Source organism: Clarias gariepinus, chromosome 18, assembly GCF_024256425.1.
Source record: "Clarias gariepinus isolate MV-2021 ecotype Netherlands chromosome 18, CGAR_prim_01v2, whole genome shotgun sequence".
NCBI classification, from domain to species: domain Eukaryota; kingdom Metazoa; phylum Chordata; class Actinopteri; order Siluriformes; family Clariidae; genus Clarias; species Clarias gariepinus.
In genome coordinates this window covers 21,190,001-21,211,299 of record NC_071117.1, presented here as the reverse complement: position 1 = coordinate 21,211,299, position 21,299 = coordinate 21,190,001, and the positions used below count along the sequence as shown (strand labels likewise).

At 39.7% G+C, this 21,299-nt stretch overlaps 1 protein-coding gene across 6 annotated transcripts in view; it reads left to right on the top strand.

Moving 5' to 3' along the window:
* Positions 1-21,299, top strand: part of runx1 (RUNX family transcription factor 1) — a 42,542-nt gene that overhangs the window by 11,641 nt on the left and 9,602 nt on the right. For 4 of the 6 annotated variants that reach the window (XM_053476839.1, XM_053476841.1, XM_053476838.1 and 1 more), the window contains exons 3-5: positions 13,477-13,721; positions 15,080-15,236; positions 20,650-20,754. In XM_053476839.1, the coding sequence (XP_053332814.1) occupies positions 13,477-13,721; positions 15,080-15,236; positions 20,650-20,754 (507 nt within the window). Of the gene's footprint in view, positions 1-11,670; positions 12,612-13,476; positions 13,722-15,079; positions 15,237-20,649; positions 20,755-21,299 lie in introns of those variants that run through there. The other 2 variants (XM_053476843.1, XM_053476842.1) reach the window with 2 other exon arrangements.

The window sequence follows — 21,299 nt, the reverse complement described above, 5'->3', positions numbered from 1 at the left end:
CACAAAACGGCTACGGGGTACACACCACGGCTAAGAGAAACACAAAACGGCTACGGGATACACACCACGGCTAAGGGATACACAAAACGGCTACGGGATACACAAAACGGCTACGGGATACACACCACGGCTAAGAGAAACACAAAACGGCTACGGGATACACACCACGGCTAAGGGATACACAAAACGGCTACGGGATACACACCACGGCTAAGGGATACACAAAACGGCTACGGGGTACACACCACGGCTAAGAGAAACACAAAACGGCTACGGGATACACACCACGGCTAAGGGATACACAAAACGGCTACGGGGTACACACCACGGCTAAGAGAAACACAAAACGGCTACGGGATACACACCACGGCTAAGGGATACACAAAACGGCTACGGGATACACACCACGGCTATGGGATACACAAAACGGCTAAGGGATACACACCACGGCTAAGGAATACACAAAACGGCTACGGGGTACACACCACGGCTAAGGGAAACACAAAACGGCTACGGGATACACACCACGGCTAAGGGATACACAAAACGGCTACGGGATACACACCACGGCTAAGGGATACACAAAACGGCTACGGGATACACACCACGGCTAAGGGATACACAAAACGGCTACGGGATACACACCACGGCTAAGGGATACACAAAACGGCTACGGGATACACACCACGGCTAAGGGATACACACCACGGCTAAGGGATACACAAAACGGCTACGGGATACACACCACGGCTAAGGGATACACACCACGGCTAAGGGATACACAAAACGGCTACGGGATACACACCACATCCATGAAGACACACCATGTTGGCTGGTCTTGAGAGCTTTCCTCTCAATGATTTTACAGCTGATACAGTATCTCTCTTTAAATGTTATATAAGTGAGCCTGGTCCAGTGTAACCATAAGACAATAAGTATAATCAGGAGAGGAATGGTTCAAGACAAAAAGGTACCTCCAGGGCCACTCTAACAGCTTTTTGTACACCAAGTCACCCACAAGTTTCACCGTTGGCTGTGTCAACCGTGTGCGCCATTTAGATTTTGACCCTTGAGCGACATCGTGCAGAATTACACCGCAGGTTTTTTAGACAAGAAGAAATGTTCATGAACGTACTCATTTCTGGAGACATAATTTGGGCAAATATTTTCTTTTTTTCAAAAAATTATATAAATTTTATGACCGCCGCTCATATACAATTTTTTCCCTCTACTGTATGTTTTTTTAAATATTCTGAAAAAGTATCTGTGTTGGATTGGCACCCTGTGCATGGAGATGGTACCTCGCCTTGCCTAAATACCCTGGAATAGGCTCCATCCGCGACCCTGTTATACAGGATAAAGCGATATAGATGATGAGTGAACGTGTGAGTGAAAAAGTGCATTACAGTCTGTCGTGTGTGCAGGCAAAGACTTTAAGGTTGTTGATCCAGATTCCAAATTCTTTTCTGATCGAGCGTCCATGGGATGTGCTGGACAAGTCTGATCCATAGAGGCAACAACCGCACAACCCACATCAGCCAAAGGTTTTGGCACTAATGTCCCAGCGCAAGACATCATAGCACACCCCCAGAGGGCTTATGAAGTAATGCACTGGCACCACAGGGGGAGCCTACACAGTATTGAGTGTAATATTATGGCTGATTGGTGTATTTATTTTGCTAATCAGTCCAGGCAATTTCTTTAATTCACCCCATGTTTACTGTAGTATTGTTGTTGTTGTTGTTGTTTTGCCTTGCAAAAAATATCTTTAAAATTAAATAATTTTCTTTATTGGATGTGGAGACACTGAGTCTTGCATTGCTCCTCCTCTGTCTTGCCTCCACCCCCTGGCGAGCTTGAGCCATGTGGAGGACTGGCTGGTGATCAGAGGGGCAGCTGTTATGTTTGATCTGTGTGCTCACTGCTCCACACGACATCCATGGTGCGGAGAGAGGATGTCTAATAAAGCTCCTTCATTTCCTTTTATTTTCAGTTCGTCTTCATGATCTCTTTTCTTGGTCCATATGGCTGCTCTTGTTTTTGTTCTAGTTTGCTTTTTCTCATGACTGGACCTTCTCACCACGTTTTCTTTATAGCTTAGACATGGGGCCTAGGCTGGATTAGGTCAATAAGATACCTAATTAAGTGTAAATGTTGTACTTCGGTCTCAGCTGTCTAGGAAATATATTTCAATTCAATTTTATTTTATTTTATATATATATATTTATATATATATATATATATAAACAAGCCAAAGGTGAAGGCGACAGTGGCAAGGAAAAACTCCCCGAGATGGCAATAGGAAGGAACTTTGAGAGGAACCAGACTCAACATCGAACCCATTCTTATCTGGGTGATTGCAGATAGAAATTATATAACATCATGTGTGTTATGCAGCTGAAAGTTCAATATAACAGAAGTTATTTAAATTACCATGAACTCTAGTTCAGCACAGGGATGAGTCATGCCTACTGTATGCTCCCAATATATGGTATTGGGAGCATAAGCATGGACCAGCCTGTGGCAGACTGGAGATATTGATTAGTGTTTTATAAAGCATGAATAGACTGAGTTAGACAGAGATCAGGACAGGGAAGGTAGGTGTTACCATTGATTGCACAGTGTCTCTTGATCAGAGTCTCTTTGTTCCTCCCTCAGACTGTAACCAAATGCGCTAATCGCTTCACATCCAAAGGTTTGTCTGCTGTTTTATAGACCCAAATGATTGTTGAATGACTGGTACTGTCTGTGGTTACAAGTTACACCTAATCGCTTTAGAAGTGACTAGTGGTAGTAAGTAGGAATAAAGACTATTTGTTACTTTCAACAGAGCCAGAAATTCCTCATCTACGTACAGTGACAGAACAAACACTATTCTTTTAAAAACTGAGAAGAACTGTAAAATACTTTAGTAATAAGTAAAAAGGTACATCTTCTGTATAGAACATAAAAGTCTTTTATCAACTGTGCAACATGGTGGCTTGGGGGTTAGCACTGTCGCCTTGCACCTCCAGGTCCCAGGTTTGATTCCAGCCTCGGGATCTGTGTGCATGGAGTTCTGATATTCTAGAGGGACTGTGCATGTTCCCCCTGATGCTTGATAGGTTTCCTCCGGGTACTCTGGTTTCCTCTTACAGTCCAAAGACATGCGTTTGTCCATATTGACATGAAGAACACCCATTGGCCGCCATGGTCCCTGATTGAACTACAGAGGTTCATAGATGGATCAAAAGTTCTCTAAAGCTGTCACGGGTGAAATCAGTTGATATACAAAAGGAATGTTAACAGCTCAGGTCACATCACACCACCCCATCATTAATTATAACACCCTATCCTCTTGTATTTTATTCATTTAAAAAATATAATGCAGCGAAACAGTTTTGAAATTGAATAGTTGGTTGTTTAAAGCATCTGACACGGTACCTAATTTGAATCTTTAGCATTTTGGGGGTGGGGGGGGGGGGGGGGGCAGGGAAATGCTGGGAAATAGAATACTCTTCTTAATCATGCAGCAATTTAGATCTTTGCCATCTTTCTTGGCCTGTTACAGATATGGGATAGTTTTGCCATCTCATATCTCCAAGGTTTAAGCCTAAGCTCAGATTACTGTCTACGTGAATTTTTGCATGTTCTTTGTATGTCCATGTTATCGTCTTCTGTTACTCCAGTTTCCTAGATGCAATTGCTACTCTAAATTGAGCCTTGGTGTTACTAAAATACTAGATTTTTTTGTGTTTTTTTGTGCTATTAAAGTTGTTTTGTGCCCAGTAATTTAACAGTTGGCTCTGAATCCAGGAAAACCATGAAAAGTATAAAGTTGTTACCAAAGATAGATGAATGTTCCTCCCAGGATGTGATACAGGCAGCAGCAAAAGACCCCAGGACATCAATTAGTTTCAAAAGCTATTCTTTGAAATAGGAAATACCCATAATTTATATAGGAGCTTGGGTCCTGGGAATCTGATAAGTGACACCCCTGGAATGCCTAATGGTGGCCTTCATTCTAGCTCAGGGCAGCTCTTCCTGCGACCACCACCACCACTATCACCACCACCACCCCCTCTCTCCTAAATGTCTCCTCCAGCCAAACCTTTTTCTGTTAAGAAAAACTGAAAGCAAATGGTTGGTCATACATTTATGATTGCTTAGAAATATTAACATTTACAGTAGTTAAATATTAACCCATCGAAAATGATTTAAATAGTTTCTAAGCATGCCAAGTGGAAAAAGAGATTCATACAGTAATTGTGCATATGCGGCTGTTGTCATTTTTGCTATATAGTTAACTGGATTGAAAAAGTTAGCATAATCAAATTTAAAAAATCTAACGTTTTATTAGTTTGTTTTTTTTGGAAAAAAATTAGAATTCACCAAATCCCCCAATTCAAGTAAGTTGGATTTTCCCATTGCTTTTAATATGTAGGGACTAATTATGTTCCATTGGATGCTTTAATGCCCATCCTCCATGTTCATCCTAATTTGTAAGCACATAAGCAATTCTTCGTATTTAGTGAAAAGTACAAAGTAAGAAAAATAAAACTTAAACGCAAACCCCAACTGTTGTTAATTTCATTCTATTACTTTCGGTAGAAGAATATGCTGATGGTGATGGGAGGGGACATCCCAGAACTCTGCAGTGTTGCAGTTCTCATCATGCATTTCTTCATTGCCACTACTGCTCCTCTGCTGTGAAACCGCAACAGCAAACGGCAATATAGTGGTCAATACTGTGAAGGTGCAGGGCTGAGCCTGGGTAGGGCTTTTTGTGACCACAGAAAGACTCCCAGACCTTAGAAATGAACAAATTGAGTCTGCAGTAAACCTAAAGGGAACTGTCCCCGAGTGGACTTCCACAGAACTTCACTAGTGTGGTTCATGAGGTTGAGATATAAATGGCATCCGAGATGTATTTTTCCTCTTCCATCAGGCCTGCTCTGTAAGCCTTACATTCAACGGCTGCTAATTTATTTATCTAACGACACTTTTCTGCATCTGGTCTTCTGAATAAATATGATATTTTCTAGAATGTTTCTCTGGGGTATTTTAGATGGAACTCTAGTAAATACTCAGACTAATAGTCTAAGTATAGAGTAGATGGGTATGGCTTTAGAAATATCCAATTAAAGGCACTTATAGGTGACATACATGCTTAAACCCAAAGGCTTGAGTCATTAATTGATTTTTATTGAACATTTTGCTTTATATTCCAGTAGGGGAAACAGTCAACTATCCGAGATTTCACACCTTCCAGAAAAGCAGTTAACCTTCCACTCACTGCCAAAATGTATATGAATCATAGAGAATGAAACCTAATCTGCTTTTAATTTTTACGTAAATATCTCCTTATAAATATTTTGTCACTACACTACAAAACCCATCTTTTGAAACTAATAACCCCACCTGTAATGAATCTTCTTTGATTTGATCTTTTTTAATCCTGCACATCAGATTTTAATCTTAGAATCTTAGAGAAGCTTTTGTGGGTTTTTCATTGGTGTGTTTGTTACCAATTGTTTTATCTTTCTAAGACAAGCGCTAATGTATGACATTAACTCCATATAGCAGTTAATTATTACCCCTTAGCCCTCCTCTCCTCGCCCTCCCAAGGTGTGGTGGTGCTAAATTATATATATACTGTATCATAAAAAAACCTGTTGATATGTTTTGTTGGCAATCAATCAATAAATCAGTTAATCAATATTTAAATACATAAGTAAATAAGTAAGGAAGTAAGTAGATAGATAGATAGATAGATAGATAGATAGATAGATAGATAGATAGATAGATAGATACCGATCATTTTATATGGATTAGGCATACCTTCTGTAATTGTACATATTTCTACCCAATTAACTGTTTGTTTAAATTTGTCAAAATGTATGATCACCCAGTACACATCATCAAGACACATTGCTAAAATAAAAAAAATAATAAAAAAAAGAATTCATCAATTCCTTAGAAGTATCACATACTGTATTTCTCAGCTGCCAATACAGTACAATAAAAATATCTCACAGTAAGAAACATTTGCTTTTTGGACACTTAAATAGACAGAGCTCTGTTATCATTACATTTCTGCTGTATTCTGTAGACTTTGTAAATTCACATATTTCTTTTCTTCCCTGATTGCGGCTTCAATAATCTAAATTTAGCTCCCAAAGTACTATTTAATAGAAGAGTAAACAGATATTGAAGCAGGACTACAACATACTGTAACTGTATGCATATAAATGGTGCACAAATAAATTATGCTGCACTAGAAATAAATTAAATTACATAATATTTTAAAAGGGCATATTGTTCCCATGTAAGTTTACCATGCAAGTCTTCCAAAGTGGCTTTGATTTGACTGCATAAAAACAATGTTCATATTTACAGAAGACATTCGAACAACCAGGGTCGTATCACTTAAAGGTATTTTTACGAGAAATCTTTGCATTTAAAAGTATTACTGGAAGCCCTTACTTATGGAAATTGTACAGAGAAAATGAAATTACTTGTACTTTGTCTGTATTGCTTTATGGTTCATAAAATCAATTATGACCCATCAAAGTTAGGAATTTAAGCCACAAAGAAACACAAAGTATATTTAATTTATACATTTAAAGATATAATGTTTTGTATGCCTCCCTATGCCTGCTTTCATATATTACAAATATCTTTATGTGTGTGTGTGTGTGTGTGTGTGTGTGTGTGTGTGTGTGTGTGTGTGTGTGTGCACGTGCATGTGCACTTCTGCTTCAATGAGTCTACTCATCTGCTCATCAATTTAGCATTTCACTAAATGGTGCCTGAGGCACATCTTCAATGGGTCTGTTACCTCCCACGCTGGCTGGCTTTGAGCTCCACAACACCCCAACCATATCACAGGTTCACGACAGTCTTTTAGGGAGACTATGCGTCGACTTAATGTTTTAGTGTAACAGAGTTCAGAGTTCCATATCCAAGCATATTCATGAAATGTTTCCTAGAAGGTACAAGTGTGATGGGAAAAGGTACAGTACACAATCGATGAGGGTGACTGCAGCAGCCGTGAGAAGATTGTCAAGCAAAGCTGATTCTAGAACTTGGGAGCTTTTACAAGGAGTGGAGTGAGACTGGAGTCAGGACAAATCCTGGTGGAGCACTGCATTGGTGGGCCTGTCAGTCAGCAAAAAAAAAAAAAAAAAAAAAACAGAAACCAAACAGAGAAAAAATGTCCAAATGGATAAAAAATTCACAAGGTCTTTACCGGCCCTGCCTGTCTCTCTTCCCCGGCCTGTTTGTGCATGGCTGTCATTCAGGGTGAGCATGGGAGGCTGTTAAGTGTGTGTTTCAGGAATGGGCTCACTGGCCCATCACAGGATAATGTGCAGTAGGTAATGTTCATTAATGTTCTGGAGTAATGTAGATTAATTGTAGTGAGCTGCATAGAGTTGGTCAGTGTAGAAGAAGATGGTGAAGAAGACGTGGAATGGCTGAAAATCTAGAGAAAAAATAGAAATCAGACATTAGAATCACAGGCTTTCAAATGTAAAAAAACAGCTGTTGTTTGGGAATTAACATCCCCAAGTGGCGAGTAGAGTTTTAGTGGAGAACATTAATGTGGTAAGATGAATATTATAGGCTAGGCTTTATATTTAGTTGCAATTCAGTTGATTTCCTTTTCCAGCAGAACTTAGCACCTGCACGCGGTGCCAAAAATAACACTAACTGGTTTGCTGATTGTTATATTACTGTGCTGGACTGGCCTGCCAACTTGCCTGACCTGAAGCCCATAGAGAATCTGTGGGGTATTGTCAAGATGATGAGAAACACCAGACCCAACAATACAGATCCGCTGAAGGCTGCTATCAAAGCAAACTCGCCTCCATACTGTGCCGCACTGATACAGTACTTCATGCTAAAGGAGCCCCGACCAAGTACTGACTGCATAAATGAACATATTTTTCACATTTCAGTATTTCAAATCTGTTTTTGATTTATTTTAAAAAATATTTTGAAATAATCAGCCGTAATCAACAAAATCAAAAATAATATCTTACGATTAAACATTTAATGCATGCAGAATATATGAGTCTCGCTTTTTAAATTAGATCGCGAAATAAAAAGAAATTGTTCACTATGTGTACTGTATATATACTGTACTACTATACGTACTCTAAAGCTGCTGTTAAAATCCATAGGGAGTTGTGGAGCTGTGATGTGAACAAGTTGAAATTCACAGTGGGACCATTACACTGCTGTGTTAAGGGGCAGGCCAAGAGCATTGCCGGCCTCTTCATCACTCATCCTGTGGCTGCTGATAGCGCTTTTATCGTACTGTTAAGCTGTAGGCCAGCTGGTATTTATGCAAGATCTTCTAAAATATGTTTATTCCTATTCTTCTTATTATTCTTGTTGTTGTTGTTGTTGTTGTTGTTGTTGTTGTTGTAATTAAGGAAACAATGCTGTAAAAGTAAGGATGGCTAACAGTTCTGGTATCTGTGTCAGTGCCTAACTAAAATTAACAACCACAACTGATTAATACTCAATAGGATTGTACACATTCATACTCACACATAGAGTAGACACACAACCAGTGATACACTTTCTATGTAGTGATAGTGACCTAGTGTCGTTCTCTGTGTATCTGTTAGCCAGCCTGAGAGAACAGGGCAGAGTACTTTGCTCTGTCACTTCACTGAGCTGCTAACTGATATGTCAGAAAATCAATTAATTACTTTTAAGTAGCAGTTAACGGCATCCACACAATACAGCGGCATTAATTATTGAAGAGGACTGAAGCAGGGTTAGTTCTCCTCCCCCTCTCTTAACTAAAAGGCTCATAGAGTGAAGGGAAATAAGAGAAACAAGAGGGAAAAGAAGAAAATATGGTATGGAGATGGGAGGAAGGAGGGCCACTGGGTATAATATGGGTAAATAAAAGATCATTGGTGGTAAAAAAAATAAATAAATAAATAAAAAAAGGCAAAGGTCCTTTCCTGGCATCAAAAATGCATGGCTTGTGATGATATTCTGATACTTACTGTAACTACTGATACCCTTCTCTATGAGAAAATGAATATGAGATACTGAGTATTTGTCTCTGACAAAAGGTATAAAACCTACATGCCTACTGGTTCGGGCAGCATTGATTGCCTTAGCCCCAGGAAGCTCAAGGGGCATTATTGATCCTGTGTGCCCAGCACTCTTGGCCTCAGGGTCTCCTGTCTCTTGGGGCCTGATGGGGACAGACTGCTTCTGGCCAGTTTAGAAGACGACATATTCATCTGGAGGAAAATCAGTGCATGGCCAAACCGTTTTGTGTGGCACTCTAGTTGTTTTTAGGATATTTCCTGGAACGTCCCATAATGTCACTGTGCTGCTCCGTGACTATCCAGTATTCTCACTGCTTGACGACGATAGTAAGTTTGGCTTCTGTCTCAAACTTTGGTGGTGGAGTCAGAAAAAACTATTACTGATGCTTCTGTCATGTATTAGATGTTTTTTGGCAAATCTTTGTAGCATTAGAGCGACCACTGACTCCGACTGAAGATGTGAATATACATGGCAATAGATTTACCCTCAAGTGGACACTGTATTCATCCGTCTATTAACTTGGTATTTACTTACAAGACCTGCAAGGAAATGTATTACTAATTGGCTCATGCTCTACAAACACTAAACAAGAAATTGTTTGATTTAAAATAATGCACTAATGAGTAGATGAGGGTGATGGGAAACTATATCCTATACAGTGTGTGTGTGTATACTTGGATTTGTGCAACAGAATTAAACATTCCTTAAAACCAGTTAAAATAAACCTTAATTTTTGTCTTTTTCCCTTTGCTTTTCATCCTCATGCAAACTTCATGATGCCCTTATTTCTCAGGCACCATGTTCATGGCATAAGGACAAAAAATAAAAAATAAGTAGTGAAAATCATTTCAGTTGCTAAATGAAATTAGCAGGTTTGAAGTGCCCCAAGGCAAAAAGCCTGCCTTGTCTCCTGTGGCCAGGGTTAGTGAGGGAATATATTAGTTATGACTGCTAGGTCCTTCTTCAGCCTTTCCTTGTGCATTTTCAGTTTTTTTTTTTATTATGTTGTTGGGCAGTGAGGAAGGAATTACTATATAAGGAAAGGAGTGAAAGGAATATTCTGAAATATTTTCTGGAGAACGTCTGAAGACTCTTGTTAATCAGATTAACTCAACCAAACCCAGATATGAACTACTTCAGTCCCTCTGGACCTCTATCTTGGGCCATGTACCTCATGAGGAAGAGTCACAACAGCAACAAGCTTTTTGGTAATGAGAGAACTGTCCTGTTTTCCAGTCTTTTCGTGTTTTTGACCTTTCTTTGTTATAATCATTATCTAACTTTTCTTGTTTGTTTTTTTTGTATTTGTTAATTCTGCTAAATAAGTATAATATAATTTAATTAAACAGAATATAACTACATAGTAGAAAAGATTTTGGGATTATTTTATTTGACTTTCTGTGGTGTTTTTAGGGCATAAAAGAATTTAATGTAGTTAAGCTGTTAAAACGGATCGTTGAAACACTGTTGAGCGTGTAATCTTTCGATGCTGGTCAATAAATTTTATAGCTGACAAGCACTATTGATCTCTAGACTTAAAAGTTATCAAATAACACCAGCTCAGAGCTGTAAGCCGGCATACTGTACAGTGGTGTCCTAGAGCTCCTCGACTTGCACAGATAATGCAGATTTTTTTATTTAGTTTGTTTAGTTTAATTATTGTGAGATGTGTAGTTCATTCCATATTACATTATTAACTACATTATTAAGATTTTTTCAAAATTAAAATAATAATTTGGGAAATTAACAAAATAAGGGGCACACAGTAATGAAGGTTTTTTAATGTTAAAAAGAATGTTAATTTTCATTTATATTCTGCATGCTTTTTATTCATAAATTTCTATATAGCCATATTTTCTATTTTATATATTTTACTAATTATTGTTGTAATTATAAATATTCTATCAGAGCATTCTGTGGGATTTAATACCCAGTGTGTCAGCTGTAACATAATGTGCCATTAACCTGATTTTAAATTTTTGTTAAAGTGCAGGAATGAAGTTGCTTGCTGTGTATAATGTGTGTGTGTGTATATATATATATATATATATATATATATATATATATATATATATATATATATATACTGCTAATATTTCTTTTTATGCATTTTAAAAATATGTGTAGGCCTTTTTTAATTGTCTAACCTACATGTTATCTTAAACAATAATTCAATATGTCACTGATTTCATTGTGCTGTCTTCTAAATAATTGAACAAAAGAAAATTAAAAAAGTTACATTGTAGCATAACAGCTGGAAAAGTGAGCAATATGCAGATTTGTGAGTTTGGAAATAGTGAAGATGGGAAATTCGATATGGAAGGAATTATTGAGCATTTAAGCTACCTAGTAGAATGATCACCTTTTGAGAGACGCTCAGTACTGTAACTGGTGTAGGACAAGGACACTGCGTAAAGACACCGATTCCATCAGGTCTACAGTGGTTCTCAGTCCTGAGATTGAAGTCTTTTCCTTTCAGTTCAGGAAAGGATGTTAATAATTTGATTAGTTAAATCAGATTGTCTGATCAGGGAGCTGAGAAAGCACTTAAATATCTGGGATAAGGGGTCCTGCAGGATCAGGGATCAGAACCACTGGTGTACTGTACATAAGGAGAAGGGCGATAACAGCCCTGCGCTCTCATGGAGGTCGTTTGCTGCCCCCTTTTGGTTGTGTGATTAGAGATTAATCACACCTCCTGGAAGAGCAGTTAGAGAGCAGAAAGGTTTAATATCTTCAGACGGAAGATGATGTGGACTGGGAGGATAATTGAATTGACTTTACGTGAGTTATCACTGAGTAACTAGTCTTGTTGACAGATGCTGATTTCACCTTATTCATATCAGGGGAAAAAACTTTTTTCCAACTAAAAAAAAAATATGCGAACAAACTTGTAATGAGGGCGCGCGCCGGGCCAAGGAATTCCATTGACGGTTCTGGCTGTCACAAGTCGGACTCTTCGGACATTTCCCTGATTGGACGAGCTTTTGCGCCTAGCCAATGACATTATCTGACTGGCTCCAGCATGCAAATGATCCGAGCCGTGCTGCATTCCAGCACAGCCCAGTGGCAGTAAAAGCCCGCCTCCCGGCCTGGAGATTCATTCATATCACATCAGCGCTCTGGTTCAGACCTAAACGCGGCGAACGCATCCCGAAACCAGCAAGCAGAACGCGTTCCTGAGACTGCTGAACACAAACACCGGACAAGGAGAAAATTACAAGTGCTTTGAAGTGGTTTCACACCGTGGAGATTCCTTACGTGAAAGTTTGAAACTGACAATTGAGTTTATCACTATTGGCTGAAGATGTGCGGACAAGCTTGTGAGCGCAAATGTTAGATTTATTCGGAAATCTTTGAGAAGAAGTGTTTTGCAACTTTCCTCCTCGCTGCAAGACGCACGGACGCGCAGTCGGGAACGCGCGCTGTCAAAGCGAACAGCAGACTAACCAGCATCGCAGGTTTTTTGGGGGGAACCCGGCTTTACGCGCAGCTCGAAAGCAAAATCTCAAATAGGATACCAATGGTTTTCCTTTGGGACGCCAAATACGGTATGGTTGCGTTTCATGACACACACACACACACACACACATACTGTAGTTTCTATGTGATGTAATCGATTCCGTTTCCTCGACTGTTGTAACCTGTTTTTGGAGAGGTCTGCTTTGCGCCGAAATGAAAGTTCCGAAAAGTGCATACACACTCTCTCTCTCAAACACACACACACACACTCGCTCACTGTGTGCTGTGTGCTGGTCCAGTGGTGCACTGGTGAAGCGTTGACACTTTCCGCGTGTCTGGTGTGTTTGGAAGAACACAGAAGTAGTAAGCTGAGCGGAGCAGCTAAAACCTCTTAACCACACTCATGTGGCATCGATTGTGGTTGGCTGAGTGACAGGAGGCCGGGCTCAGTGTCAGGAGCAGCGCCGCGGGTTCAATGCTTTTATGCGCCTCAGAGGCGATTCTGGCACGCGCCCTGCTCAAGGGTGTTAACCGGAGTAAAGCACACACACACACTACTCACGAGAACTTATTATTGTTATTATTATTTTACTTTTTTTTATTTGTTGTTAAACATTTTCTGCATAGTTTTTAAATGAACAACTTCAGTGTGCAAGTGCAGGTGGAAAGAAATGAATGCTGTAAAATGAATACAGCCTGGGTTTCCAAATGATTAGACTATTATTCTAATGATCATGTTTAAAACACTGAACTTTTCTTATATTTTATTTGTTTATTTATTCAGTATGAACCCGACTTTATTATTATTATTATTATTATTATTTTTAAATTACAATTAGGAAAGCTTTAGGACCCGTTTACATCTCATAACAAGACTGCTTTGATAGATTCATATAGTTAGAGAGACGATATAAAGGTTTGATAGTAAACAGTGTCGGTGTGGATGTGTTTCAGACCAGGCCCCCCACCGCCGCTTCACGCCGCCCTCCTCCAGCCTGGGCACGGGGAAGATGAGCGAGGCTCTCCCCGCCATGGGAGCGCATGAGGGCGGCGGCGGGAAACTGCGCATGTGTGACCGCAGCATGGAGGTCCTGTCCGAGCATCCGGGAGAGCTCGTGCGCACCGACAGCCCCAACTTCTTGTGCTCGGTGCTGCCCACACACTGGCGCTGCAACAAGACTCTGCCCATCGCCTTCAAGGTACCCGCGCGCCGTGCGTAATGTGTCCGGTGTGCGCCCTTACCAAGAGTCAGGATTATCAATTAACCAAAATAAAACACAGTTAATAATTATTATAAAAGTAGATAGTAGACATAATATGGAATTATTATAAGAGCTAATTATTATATAAGTGTCTTCTTGATTAAAAGTAATATAGGATTTATGTTATTATTAATATTAACATACATATTTATAATATTGCAATATTTACTAATTTAACATTTTCCGTAAAATTATCAACCCTCCAGCAAAATTATATCATGTTAATAAATTAATCTAAAGATCAAAAGAACCCTGAATCCAAGATCAAAGGTTTTTGTATTTCGAAGCCATTTTTTTCTTTTTTTTAAACCTATATCAGCTGCACCATTTCCTTTCACTGAATAGTGCCTTTTGTTTGATATTTAAAATACAAGCTAGCTTTACAATTTAGGAGGAAATCCCCTGGTAAAGCCCTGCTGCACCGCCCTGCTGTTAGTCTAGCTGCAGGCCGATGGTGTTAAAGGCGCGTTTAACATTCCTCCACCGCACCGCGTCAGATCTCCGCCACACACCGCAACATCATCTGCGTTCAGGGACAAACACGCGGAGAAAAATCCCAGGAGTCACTTCACACCTCCAGGGTTCATACAAATCCGGATGGGCATAAATAATCACCCCCTGTGCGTGCTAGCTCCAACTGCAAAGTTATCTGGAAACAGAAAGTGTTATTGTGTGAGAGGAAGCTTGTGTAAGAACTGAATCACTGTGAGCAGGATCAAAAACAGACAACAATAATAATACAATAATAATAATCATTATTATTATTATTATCATTATCATTAATATTATTATTCACTTTATAAATATTTTATAAAGATAAGCTGAAACACAATCACAATAATCACATGAACATGGAACAACTTAGAACAGCAAATTAATTGATATTTAAACTTATAGAAAAAGAAAGAAAATTTATTATTATTATTATTATTATTATTATTGAAGTTTAATAATAATAATAGTAATAATAATTATCATCATCATTATCATCATATTTGGGTTACATTTTTTTCTAAATAAAAATTTGGGTAAATTGCCCCCTCAAAAAAAAAAAAAAACCTAAATAAACAAAATTAAATAAGAAAAAACCTTTCCCAACATGTGTAACTGATGGTACCTGTAGTTAGTAACCTAGTGTAAAGATTTATCCACTATCCACAAAGATCAATGACAAACTTCAAAGCACTTTTGTAAATCACTTCAGATAAGAGCATCTGCCAAATGCCTAAATGTAATAATAATATGTTTTTTGAATAATATGAATAACATATCACCTAACATGCCAAAACCGACAGGTCGTTGCCCTTGGCGACATCCCTGATGGCACACTTGTGACCGTAATGGCAGGAAATGATGAGAATTACTCTGCCGAACTGCGCAACGCCACAGCAGCCATTAAGAACCAGGTGGCCCGATTCAACGACCTACGCTTTGTGGGTCGCAGCGGAAGAGGTAAGCCCTTAATGTGCAGCTGATGTAGATTACTGTCACTTTTGGTGTGTGCTGCTTCTCTTTCCTCTTCTCACTTTCATGCTCCTCACCCATTGTCACCGAACTGGCAGAGAAAATACATGTGTGTATTTTAGCCTATTGTATCCTGGACAAGCTCTGCCTAATACGTACATCTCCCTATTTGTTTCTCTGCTCTGTTTTTCACACACAATCACACACACACACACACACACACACACACACACACACACACACACACAGGACATACAAGTAAGATGAATATAGCTGGACTATAACAAAATAATCATGAGGATGTTAGCCATAATGATGCCCGTACCTCTGTGTACATTAATGAACGCCTTGTATTTCCATACATATGTGGGTATTTGATATGAAACAATCATTTTCTCGTAATCTGTTATTAGGAATTCCATTTATAGACATTTCGATGTGACTCCTACAATGACAGGTGCAGCCAAATGCAGAATCTTATCTATTAAAAACAAGCCTCTATTTATACTAGCGATCCCTTGATCAGCCTATTGCGTCTCTGAGTCAGAGCACCATCTGTTCAGCTACTGTACAGCAGAGTAACATCTGCCTTTGTCGTGTAGAGACAGTAGGTCAGGTTCAGGTGACTGAAGGGTTAACATCCCTCTTCTAACTGATGCCTCCTGAATTTAGCATTATTATTATTATTATAAGATTATTAGATTACAGCGGTGTGTGTATGTGTGTGTGTGTGTGTGTGTGTGTGCGTGTGTGTGTGTGTGTGTGTGTGTGTGAGCATCTCGACATAACTGTGCTACAGTCACACTCTGCTTGTCTGTCAAATTTATATACAGTATGTAATAGACAATATGAATTCACTTTACTAGTATTATTAGTAACATTAGTAAATAACGTAATGTGTGTTTGCGTGTGTGTGTGTGTGTGTGTGTGTGTGTGTGTGTGTGTGTGTGTGTGTGTGTGTGTGTAAGACAGAGAGAGAGCAAGAGAAAATATCTTTATTTTTACAATGAAAAAAAATCAGTCAAAGCCTTTTACACACACACACACACACACACACACACACACACAAACAAGTCTTCTGGGAAATAGGGTGTCCCACAAGGGTCTATTCACAGTCCTGATATGATTTAGCTGATAGAACCCACCTGTCTTACCTGCAGCTGGCAGACACACACACACACACACACTCACACACACACACACACACACACACACACACACACACACACATGCTGGAGCTTGTCATGCTGAACACGTGTGTTAGTGCAGCCTTTTATCCTGCGATGTGTGTGTGTAAATCTATTTGTTGGCATATGGGTGTGTGTATGGGTATGTTGCATGTGCAAGTCTCAACTGTAAGTGTGTGAGTGAGTTGAGCGACACACAATAAGGTGTATGTGTGTGTGTGTGTGTGTCCCTGATCACTGCTGCTCTCTACTGTGATAGAAATGATTTTAGTGTGGGTGGGAAAAATGCGATAGAGTGTTTAAAGTAAGAGGGAGAAATGTAAACCACACACACACACACACACACAGACACACACACACACAGACACACACACACGCACACAGACACACACACTAGCTTGAAAGCCTGCTGATGGTGTTTGATAAGCAGTAACAAAGACAACATCTGTCTCTTTGACTTTGAGTCTCTACCTCTGTTTTTCCTCTTCTCTCTTTGTCAGTTGTTTCCTCGGAGTCTGTGTATGGAGTGTGTGTAGTGAGTCACACGCAGTCCGCAGGCAACGGTCCACACGCACGCACACTTAGACACACTCATACAAACACACACAGCGCACAAACAGACTTTGTGTGTGACATCGCCTTAAGGAACACTCTGCACTTCCTGGCTGTTTCGACAGTGAGTCTCTGCTCCTCCCAGACAGAACGTCTCTCTCTCTCTGTCTCTCTTTATCTGTCTCTCTATCTGTCCCTCTCTCCCTGTCTGTCTGTCTCTCTGTCTCTCTTTATCTGTCTTTCTCTCTGTCTCTCTCTCTCTGTCTCTCTATCTGTCCCTCTCTCCCTGTCTGTCTGTCTCTCTGTCTCTCTTTATTTGTCTTTCTCTCTGTCTCTCTCTCTCTCTCTCTCTCTCCCTGTCTGTCTCTCTGTCTCTCTCTATCTGTCTTTCTCTCTGTCTCTCTCTCCCTGTCTGTCTCTTTGTCTCACTCTCTCCCTGTCTGTCTCTCTCTATCTGTCTCACTCTCTCTATCTGTCTCACTCTCTCTGTCTCTCTCTCCCTGTCTGTTTCTCTGTCTCTCTCTATCTGTCTGTCTCTCTCTCTATCTGTCTCTCTCTCTCTCTGTCTCTCACTCTCTCCCTGTCTGTCTCTTTGTCTCTCTCTCTAGCTGTCTCACTCTCTCTCTCTGTCTCTGTCTTTCTCTCTGTCTCTCTCTCTGTCTTTCTCTCTGTCTCTCTCTCTTTCTGTCTGTCTGTCTCTCAGTCTCTCTGTGTCTCTCTGTCTGTCTCTCACTCTCTGTCTGTCTCTCACTCTCTGTCTGTCTGTCTGTCTCTCCGTCTCTCTCTCAAATGCTAAAACCACTCGACCACAGCGCTTGTGTGTGTCTGGGTGTCTGTGTGGGTGTGTGTACAGCAGATGTGACAGAGTATCCGAGAGATGTGTGTTAATAGTTTCCACTTCTGCTATTATTATTATTATTATTATTATTATTTCTGCTCAGCGTGGTGTATTACTCTGTGCTGATATTAAGTTTTACAGCTCAGTGGTATTATTGTTGCCTACAGTGCAGGATATTAATGTCCCAAATCATACTGGACATACTCAGGCTCTTTTTTTAGTGCGAGCCAGTCATGACCACGGTAATATTAGCTAATCTAGCTTACGACTTCCTTTCCACGTGGATTAATGTGATTTAAAATATATACCGCTTTATCCTGTATACAGGGAACCAGGGTACAACCTGGACGGGGTGCCAATCCACATACACACACTCATGCGTTCATTCACACACTAAGGGGTCATTTGGGAACGCCAGTGAACCTAATCTGCATGTTTTTGGATTGTGGAAGTACACCAGAGTACACGGATAAAACCCACCAAACCCCATGCACACAGTCGGGAATCGAACCCAGACCCTGGAGGTGCATGGGCGATATTTCTAACCACTAAGCCACCCTTTTAGAGGATTGTGATTTCGTGTGTTCGCAGTTCTCGTCATCTAGCTAGCTAACCTGAGGAAAGAGTTTTTAAAGCAGGAAGATTCATCAGTGTGATTCGATCAACTTTAATTTAAATTGGTCATCTTTATGATGAAGAATAATTCGTCTTACAATAATCTCATGACCAGAGATACACAGACTGACCGACCCGGCCTGCGAGGTCAACTCAGGTCAGCTTGATTAAAATATATAATGTGCTGTTCTAAAATGTAGTGTTTCATTTATATATTTTGGTGGAATATTGGAGTATAATTATTATTATTACACACCACCGTGTTTGTGCATTGAGGTCATTTCTAAAGGAGAGTTGTCACGGCTGAGAATAGAGCACCGTGTGTGTGTTGTCGAGCTCCAGCTTTAAGCACGCTAAGCTAAGCTCTTTGTGTGCCAGTGTCTATGAGTGTGTGTGTGTGTGTGTGTGTGTGCATGTGGGTAGCTGATGTATTTTATCAGATTTTTGGAAACAGCTGGGAGTTGTTCCCGGGTCCGCTTGTCTGAGTAATAGACAGTCCCTGCGTATGTCCACTTGTCTGATCGTCTGTGTGTGAGATGGTGGGGACGTTGTGGTGTGTGTGTGTTCGGGGGGGCGGCTATCGAGTCCGGGAACACCCCCGGGGTCTGTCTCATCATCCCAGTGATGAGTGATAGTCCAGAGATGGAGGAGGTGTGCCACTTGTGCCAGACGTCTCTCTCTCTCTCTCCTAGTGTTTTTTCTTCTGTACACGTCATAAAGTAACAGATGCTAATAAATTTGGCAAATCAAACTGAGAATAATTGAATTCCTCTGATTAAAACTAATAGAATAGAATAGAATAGAATAGAATAGAATCAGCACCTCATGTTCTAGAGTTAAAGATTTTTCTAGCTAGAATCGTAACACTTGGTCTGACTGGTGTTGTTTAAACGTGATAGACAGAACTGTAGCTTTCGTGTGATGTAAGTATGTGTGTGTGTGTGTGTGTGTGTGTGTGTTTGGGAGTGTGCGGCGATGTGTTTGTGTAATTGTGTGGATTAGCGTGAGGATGTTTAGCATTTCAGTCTGTCTGTGTATGTGTATTTGAGGAGTGAAGACGGTCGGCGTGACCGAGTGACGCGTCTCTCCGTTTTGCCTCTCATCCTTATTTCACTCCTAATGTTGGGGAATAAAACATGGACACCAGCCACTAACGCCGCATGTCTACATACTGTATGTACTGTAGGGCTCAGGATTGTGTGGTGCAATGTCACAGTTTCTTTTTCAGCGCAACATGGGCAACATGATCAACTCAATGTTGGCTCATTTTAACCAACTACAGAATCATGACTAAGCAAAAACCAACAAACAAACAAACAAAAGATCACATGGGCATACATGATCACATGATCACATGGTTTTATGGTCATTTTCGGTTGTTTATAATTTAATCAATGAATTAATTAATTGTTTAATTTGTCTGATAAAATACATCAACTATTTGTTAATTAGTTGTTTCTAATAAATTAATTTATTTATTAATAATATGCTAATTTTAAGAGTTCTTCCTTTTTTTTGCAATATTTCGGTAGTGGTAAACTTCACACGTTCAGTACTGTTATCTTTTGTTCTACCTGAAGTCTAAAGCTTCTCCATTAACACATACCGGCAAGGCTTTTATTTAGCCAGGCAAAAAAACTGTATACACACTTCAGGAAAAAAAAAACGATGATATATATATATATATAGTATTAATATAACATTTATTATATTAGCATATTATTATGAAAATATTATGATATATATCAATATATAACATATAACAATACCTGTACGGGATGCCAGTCCACATACACACACTCATAATTTGGGAACGCCAATGAGCGCCTAATCTGCATGTCTTTGGATTGTGGGAGGAAACCAGAGTACCCCGAGGAAACCCACAAAGCACATGCAAACCATATGCACACAGACCCCGATTTATTTATAATTTATATATAATATAAAGTTTTTCTTTTCCTAAAGTGTTTTTAAAAAGAATTCTGACTCGCTCTCTCCGTCTTTCTTAAATCTGTGCTGGCAACACAGCATTGTTCAGACCTGTGCTCTGTTGCTGGCACAAATTTGCGCTGCTTGAGTTTTAAGGTTAATTCGAATGTCCAGCCGACAAACGTTTTTTCCGAAGCTGTTCTAAAGTCTTCTACATATTAAAAGGTTCTTTCTTATTTACTCTTTAAAGTTCCATAACTTTTCTCTCTCTCTTTCTTAGGAAAAAGTTTTACTCTCACCATCACCGTATTCACTAACCCCCCTCAAGTGGCCACCTATCAGAGAGCCATCAAGATCACAGTGGACGGACCGAGGGAACCGCGGCGTAAGTTTTAAAGCCTAATCCGTTCCAAACGTTTTATGGAAGTTTTCATCACATGGCCAGATATCTGATTTTTTTACTTAATGTGCATCAGCGGTTATGTTTAGCATCACTGGGATTTCAAAGGCATTTCTTGGCGAGAAATTAGTTAAGCAAGCTGTATGGGAGTGTCTGTGTGTGGTTAAGTTTGTTTTATTGTGGTTGATGGTTATCCACCAGCTTTTTATGCTAATGTAGTGGTTGGTGGTATGTCAATAGAAACAGGGTGTTGAGGTCTACAGACGATTGCGGTGTTCCTCTGTAAACCACTGCAGCCTACTACTACTACTATTACTGAGTTTTTCCAGTAGCTTCAGAGACAAAAGGGAAAAAAGAAAGAAGAAAGAGAAAAAGTTTAGAATCTCATTACTAAATAGACTGTTTTCATCAGAAACAAATGCCTTTAAAGTTAATGAATGCTGCTAATTAATAACCCATAGCTGACTTTATTTAAAATTAATAAAATTATTAAGCATTAGTCAGGTGGAACAGAATCTAAATACCCCCGG